General features: G+C 44.4%; 1 protein-coding gene across 1 annotated transcript; it reads left to right on the top strand.

The window, feature by feature from the left end:
- The first annotated feature begins 4,831 nt into the window (after positions 1 to 4,831).
- LOC123403461 (trafficking protein particle complex subunit 12) lies at positions 4,832 to 6,044 on the top strand. The gene has a single exon (XM_045097399.1). It carries the CDS (start codon positions 4,904 to 4,906, stop codon positions 5,876 to 5,878), a length of 975 nt encoding a protein of 324 aa, XP_044953334.1. The 5' UTR covers positions 4,832 to 4,903; the 3' UTR covers positions 5,879 to 6,044.
- The last annotated feature ends 1,526 nt before the right edge of the window (positions 6,045 to 7,570 follow it).

The raw sequence follows: 7,570 nt of genomic DNA, 5'->3' as shown, positions 1-7,570 counted from the left end.
GTCAAGAGCTTGTCTTAAAGGTTACGTTGACGCTAGCTTTGACATTGATCCAGATGACTCTAAGTCTCAAACCGGATATGTATTTATTCTTAATGGTGAAGTGTTTGGCTGGTTTAGCTCAAAGAAAAGTGTGGTAGTAGCATCTACATGTGAGGAGGAATCTATAGCTCCTTCGGGAGCAACACAAGAAGGAGTCTCGATGAAGCAGTTCATGATGTATCTTGGAGTTGTGCCGAGTGCATCGGATCCAATGACTCTCATTTATGACAACACTCACGCTATTGCTCTAGCCAAGGATCTGAGGTTTCACAAGAAGACCACACATATAAAGCGCCATTGACTAAACCTCTCTCACGAGCAAAACATGATCAACTCCAAAACTCCGTGGGTGTTAGATTCATTACAATATAAAGCTAGATTATTGACTCTAGTGCAAGTGCGAGACTGTTGAAAATGTGCCCTAGAGGCAATAATAAAGTGGTTATTATAATATTTCCTTGTTCATGATAATTGTGTATTATCCATGATATAACTATATTACCCGGAAACTTAAATACAAGTGTGGATATATAAACCACATCGTGTCCCTAGTGAGCCTCTACTCGACTAGCTCGTTGGTCAAAGATGGTTAAGGTTTCCTAACCATAGATATGAGTTATCATTTGATAACGGGATTACATCATTAGGAGAATGATGTAATGGACTTGATAATGGGATTACATCATTAGGAGAATGATGTAATGGACAAGACCCAACCGAAGCATAACATTTAATCACATCACTTAGTTTTGTTGCGACAACTTTCTTCATGTCAAGTATGTGTTCCTAAGACCATGAGATCATGCAACTCCCTAGCACAGTAGGAATGCACTGTGTGGATCAAACATCACTTTGTAACTAGGTGATCATAAAGGTGCTCTACAGGTATCTCAGAGGGTGTCTCTTGGTTTGGCATGAATCGAGACTCGGATTTGTCACTCCGTATGATGGAGAGGTATCTCTGGGCCCTCTCGATACTACAACATCACAAGAAGCTCGCAAGCAATGTGACTAAGGAGTTAGTCACGGGATTTTATATTATGGAACGAGTAAAGAGACTTGCCCGTAACGAGATTGAACTAGGTATGGAGATATCGACCACCGAATCTCGACAAGTAACATACCGATAGACAGAGGGAACTCCATACATGATTGATTGAATCCTTGGCATTGTGGTTCGACCGATAAAGATCTTCATGGAATACGTAAGAACCAATATGGGCATCCAGGTCCCGCTATTGGTTATTGATCAGAGAGGTGTCTTAGTCATGTATACATGATTCTCGAACCAGTAGGGTCCGCACGCTTAATGTTTGATGACAACATAGTATTATTGGATTATGTATGTTGGTGATCGTATGTTGTTCGGAGTCCTGGATGAGATCTCGGACATGACGAGGAGCTCCGGAATGGTCCGGAGGTAAGGTTTTATATATGGAAAGTTGGTATTCGGTTTCCAGAAAGGTTTGGGGTTTTAGCGGGGTTTTGTCGCAAATGCGGGAAGTATTCCGAAGGTCTGCCGGGGGGAGGGGCACCTGACCTGGAGGGCCTCATGGGCTCATATAGGAGGCGCACCAGGCCCTCATGGGCTGCGCACCACCCTCCACAAAGGCCCATGCAGCTAGGGCTTAGGGTTTCCCTAGGGTGGTCGCCCCCCTTGCGTTGGGGGCCAAGGCAGCCCCCTTGGGGCGCCACCCCATCCTTAGGGAAATCCTAAGGGGAATGGCCTCCCTCCCATCCACCTGTATATAGAGGAGAGGGGGCGCACCTAGAACAACATACCTTGGCGTCCCTCTCTCTTCTGTTCCTCCTCCATTCTTGTTCTAGTAGTGCTTCGCGAAGCCGTGCTGGACTAGCTCCACCACCACCTCCACCATGTTGTTGTGCTGCCGGAGAACCCATCTACTACTACGCCTTCGCTAGCTGGATCAAGGAGGCGGAGATATCGTCGAGCTGCATGTGTGCTAAACTCGGATGTGTTGTTCGTTCGGCGCTTGACCGGGACGGATCGCAATTGGACCGTGAAGACGTACGACTACATCAACCACGTTTTAAATGCTTCCGCTTAAGGTCTAGAAGGGTAAGTAGACACAATCTCTCTCTCGTAGCTATGCATATCCATGGATAGATCTTGCATGTGCGTAGGATTTTTTTTTGTTTCCCATGAAACGTTCCCCATCAGTTATATATTATGTGATGAACCATCTCGTATTGCTAAACATGATCCTAATGATAAACATAAATCTGTTGTTGGCATGCCTGTTTTTGCTGTTAAGATTGGAGATCGTTCTTATCATGGTTTATGTGATATGGATGCTACTGTTAGTGGAATTCCCTTTACTCTTTATCAATAAATTGTGCATGATATTGCACCTCTCGAGTTAGAAGATATCGATGCTACTATTAATCTTGTAAACAGAGAGATTATTTGATCGCTTGGGATTGTTAGAGATGTTGAAGTCTTGTGTGGTAAGATCAAATACCCTTCTTATTTCCTAGTTCTTGGATCATTACAAGATAATTTTTGTCCCGGTATTTTTGGTAGACCTTTCACGAATACTTTTAATGCTAAAATTAATTGCAATAGGGAAATCTTTAGTGTTAACTTTGATGATATATCTCATGAATTCAATTTTCCGAGTTTAGTAGACAATCACATGATAAATAATTGCCTAGTAAAATGAAATTATTGGTCTTACTTCTATTGTTATGCCTCCTGCTGATCCATTAGAATAATATTTTCTAGACCATAAAAATGATATGCATATGAATGAAAGAAAGGAAATAGATGATATACTCTTTAATCAAGCACCTATCCTTACATAATTTGCATGTTCAAACTTTGGGAGACCCTCTCCCTGCTAAGAGTGATCCTGTGTTTGAATTAAAGAAGCTACCTAATACATTGAAATATGCTTATCTTGGTGACAAGAAGATATATCTTGTTATTATTACTGATAACCTTTGAGAGCATGAAGAAAATAGATTGCTTAAAATTATGAAGAAGCACCGTGCTTCCATTGAATATACTCTCGATAAGGGCATTAGTTTCACTCTATGCCAACACAAGATTAATATGGAAGCACATGCTAAACCAGTCGTTGATCATCAACGTCGTCTGGATCCTAAGATGAAGGATGGAGTAAGAAATGAAATACTAAAGCTTCTGGAGGCCGATATAATTTATCGCTGATAGTAGATGTGTAAGTCGTGTTCATTGTGTCCCTAAGAAATGAGGCATTACTGTTGTTCCTAATGATAAAAATGAACTTATCCCTCAAAGAATCATAACTCGTTATAAGATGGTAATTAAAGCTACTGGAAAATATCATTATCCCTTGCCTTTATTGACCAAATGAGAGATATCTAAGCATACGCACTTTATTTTTCCATATGGTTATTATGTTTTTTCTCAAATACCTGTAACAAAAGAAGATCAAGAGAAAACCGTCTTTACTTGTCAATTTGGAACTTATGCTTATAGATGTATGCATTTTCATTTATACAATGCACCTGCTACATTTCACAGATGTATGACTATTATATTCTCTAATTTTTGTGATTTTTTTTAGGTACGTGTGGGCTTTGAACCGCCCAGTGACGACGGGAGAGACGAGCAAGCACTGTCTCCTACAAGGTCGACGGGGATATGTTGAAATACCGCAAGGAGCGGTCTCGCATCGAGATCGCTCCCGCCAATGCCGCCTCCTCCAAGGTCTGTCGGCCTCCCCCCTCGCCCACGTCTTCGGTGGTCGCGACCGCCCTGCACACGTCGCACGGGGAGGCACAGAGGATCATCCGCGAGCGGCAAGAGGCTGCCTGGAAGCCCTGTCGCGACACCGCCACCTTCCGTCACCCGAAGCCCAACGATGACTCTGACGATGGAGCGGGCGACGACGACGGAGGAAGAGCCACCGGCCAGCCCAACATGGGTACGAGGTCACCATCAAGTATAGGGTAGTTTAGGATTTTAGTTTAATGTATTTAGTTCATCGGACGAAGTATCATGTGTATGTACAAATTATCCTATTTCAAGTGAAATATGTCGTGTTTATATCAAAATTCGTTTGATTTGCACGAATTTCATTCGATTGGTTTAAATTATTGTTAAAATGTATGCATCTATGATTAGACGACGTCTTCCCGCATCCGTGCGCGCGGGTTATCTCCCCTTGGGGAGAAAATTTGTCGGTGGCGGTTTGAGATGCCTGTTGGGGAGGGGAGACGACGCCTCGGAAGAAAAGGTGAGCGAGAGTCGAGCGGGCCGTTCCGTGTTGTTCGCTCGATTAGAAGGTGCCGTCTGATTTAGTATAAACACGAAATACATGAGTCTCTAAAATGGGTTGATTTCTGTTCCTTAGGCAAACCAAACACTGGAATGAACTCTGGGAATGGAAATGGAACCGACCTGTTACATTCCACTTGATGACCTCAACCAAGCACGACAAATTTGACAAATTTGACCGAGGAGCAAAAATATTTCATAAACTGAGCCATGTTTGAAAAATTTCATTCATCTAACCCTTTTGTATGGCGTCCAACAGTCAGGTGTCACACTACACTATGTGGCGCCGCGCCCATGCTTTAGGCGTCACACTACGTCTCGGGCGTCACACAACATAGTATCGGATGTCACACAGCGTAGTGTGGCGTCTAAGACAAAGGCATCACAAAAAAGGGTGAGTTGGGTGAAAAAAATTTGCGGACAATTAGTTTTGATTTTGGTCAACTTTTTGCATTTTGCTACCAAACACACCATGCTCAAAGGAAAATAAATCCTTCGTTCTTTTAGGAAGAAAGAAAGAATTGAGGAAATCCTTGGCGTCTTCCTCCTGCGCTTCCCTCCCGAGATCTCGATCCCACCATGTCTGCCACTCCCGCCCTGGCCTCACCTCCGGCGACCTCTGCCGCTGCCGCCGCGTTGCCCGATCTCTCCGTTCCCTATGATCTAGCCACACGTGGACAGTGGCAAGCGCTGCTCGCGCACCTCGCCCACCCCTCCCACGCCCATCACCCGCACCACCGCCTCCTCTTATCTGCGCTCTCGGCGCTCTCCCTCGCCAAGCTCCGCCGCTTCCCCGAAGGCGCGGCCCTACTTGCCTCACTTCACCCAGATCCCGGCTGCCCGCCGCCGCCTTTTCTTCTCCGCCTCCTGCACGCTCTCCTCCCGCTCTTCTTCCCCGACCGCCCCCTCGCTCTCGACCGCCTCTACACGCTCCTCTCATCGGTCCGGGCCCGCCCGGACGCCCAGCATCCCGAGTGGCGCCGTCGTGACGCCCTTGTCGCGTCCATCCTCGCATCCGATCACCTCGCCCACCGCGAGTTCGACGTTGCCCTTGCCCTCGTCGCTGAACTCGTCGCCCGTGAGCCGGACAACCCGGTCCTGCTCTCCCGCCTCGCCTATGCCCACCTCCAGATCGGCAACCTCGCTGCCGCCTCGGCGGTCTTCCAACACGTTGAATCCGTTGTGGCCGGCGACTCCTCTCACGACAATCTCCTGTCTCGCAACCGCGCGCTCGAGTGCATCGTGGCTAAGGACTATGCCGCAGCGGTGCGGGAGTACGAGCGCTGCATTGAGGCTGACCCTTCTGACGCCATCGCCTTGAACAACAAGGCGCTATGCCTCATGTACTCGCGGGACCTCGGCGATGCCATCAAGGTGCTCGAGGGCGCCCTGGAGACGATGCCCACGGCGGCCCTCAACGAGACAGTGGTGGTCAACTTGTGTAGCATGTACGAGCTTGCCTTCGTCAACCATGGTGAGGTCAAGCGAACCCTTGCCGATTGGATCACCAGGGTGGCACCAGATGACTTCGACAAGTCCTGCACACGCATGTAGGAGGTACTGGATTTCAGCATTGAATTATTTCACCTGCTGCTAGGATGTGCTCTAGCAGAGAGATTGTGTATTTGTGTTGCTATAGTTGCTCCACACACTAAGATTTGATTGCTCATGTTTCCATGGCATTTATCATTTAATGTTAACTGAAAGTTATGTGGTTGCAGTGACTTGCTCAACTGGAAGGTACTATGTGGTTAACAAACATGGGGAATTTCTAGCATTTTGTTTCTAGCATTTATCATCCATCGATAAGTTTGTTCCTGCTGTTATCCTTACTGAAAGCAATTCAACATTGTACTTATGAAATGTTTTACCGCTGCACCATGATAATTCCTTCTCTGATTAATGCAAAAGGTAAAGAATGTCTTAATTAAAGCCTGTATAATGGCAGCTATGTGATACAAATGTTGTGGCCAAGATGCATATTCTCCCTAATTCTGGAGCTAGCGATTTCACCCTCCACCCCCAAAAAATGCAATGGCGGGGAATATGGGGATGGATTATAGTGTACTTGTTTTAACCAATAAGTAGTATTAAAAGTATCATGGGTTTATTTAACTTAATATCTGGATATAATTTACATTTGCAGTTTCATTAAGCATGGTAACACATATTATAGAGATAATTATGTCAGTTTCTTTTGCATATTGGAACATTATCTCTTGGTACCTTGAGTTATGTAGGTTTTTGTTATCAATAAAACCTCAGATTTCATTCCATGCCTCAGTTAATAATAGTATCCGTGTCATGATGATTTTGTGTGTGATTATCTTAATTAAAGCCTGCATAGCAGTTTATATGTGTTGTCGCCAATAGAATATCATGGGCTTGTGAAATATAGATATTCTTTCCTCTGGGGCAAGCAAATTTACCTCCCACCCTTGCAATATAATGGCATCGAATATGTAGTACGGAATACATTGTGCTTGTTTTAACTTATGATTATTATTAAGAGGTCCATGGGTACTAGAGTATGTGTTACTTAAATATCTGGGGTGGGCATGGTTTTGAATTTGCAGTTTGATCCAGTATGGTACACATATTATAGTGAGAATTATAGCAGTTTTTTTCCTATTATAAAATGATCTCTTATTCTCTTAGTACCTTGAACTGTGTAGGTATTGTAATAGTTAAAACTTAAGATTTCCATTCCATGCCTGTCTTTAATACTGCCATGAAGGAAAAACGTACTCTACCCATACATGAAAAGAAGGCAAAATTTTCCGTACAAACTTGGTCAAATTTTGCACAATTTGACTTCAGACAATTTTGTACGCCTTTTTTCAAGCACGGGGAAGTACATAAAGACCACCATACATAATGTTGGAGGAGCTAGGTATTCAAAACAGTAAATAAATTATTGTGGTTGCACTAGCATCCATTCACAAAGGTGTTAATCACCTCAAATCCTTTGCTATCTTTAACAGTAAATTACTTGAACTTATTTTCCATAGTAGAGCTCTCAGTATTCTGACTGTCAGTCCAAGTATTGTTAGTGTCAACTGTCAAACTTGTTCCAAGACATGACGCTTTGATGGTGAAGACACCAGATGACTATCTTGAGGTTTCAAGAGCCTTGCACATTGTTATTGTTAGTCTTGTCCAGCGGGTGTCTGAATGTCGAAATGTGTTGCTGGAGGGTCCTGTCTAGCGGGTGGCTGAATGCAACTGTCTTATGATCCTGGTAAT

This window comes from Hordeum vulgare, chromosome 6H (assembly GCF_904849725.1).
Source record: "Hordeum vulgare subsp. vulgare chromosome 6H, MorexV3_pseudomolecules_assembly, whole genome shotgun sequence".
NCBI classification, from domain to species: Eukaryota; Viridiplantae; Streptophyta; class Magnoliopsida; order Poales; family Poaceae; genus Hordeum; species Hordeum vulgare.
Note: the sequence above shows the minus strand (reverse complement) of the source record. Positions and strands in the feature narration are given on the sequence as shown.

What these genes read in the sequence shown, in the direction of transcription:
- LOC123403461 (XM_045097399.1), top strand. Translation starts at nt 4,904, where the DNA reads ATGTCTGCCACTCCCGCCCTGGCCTCACCTCCGGCGACCTCTGCCGCT.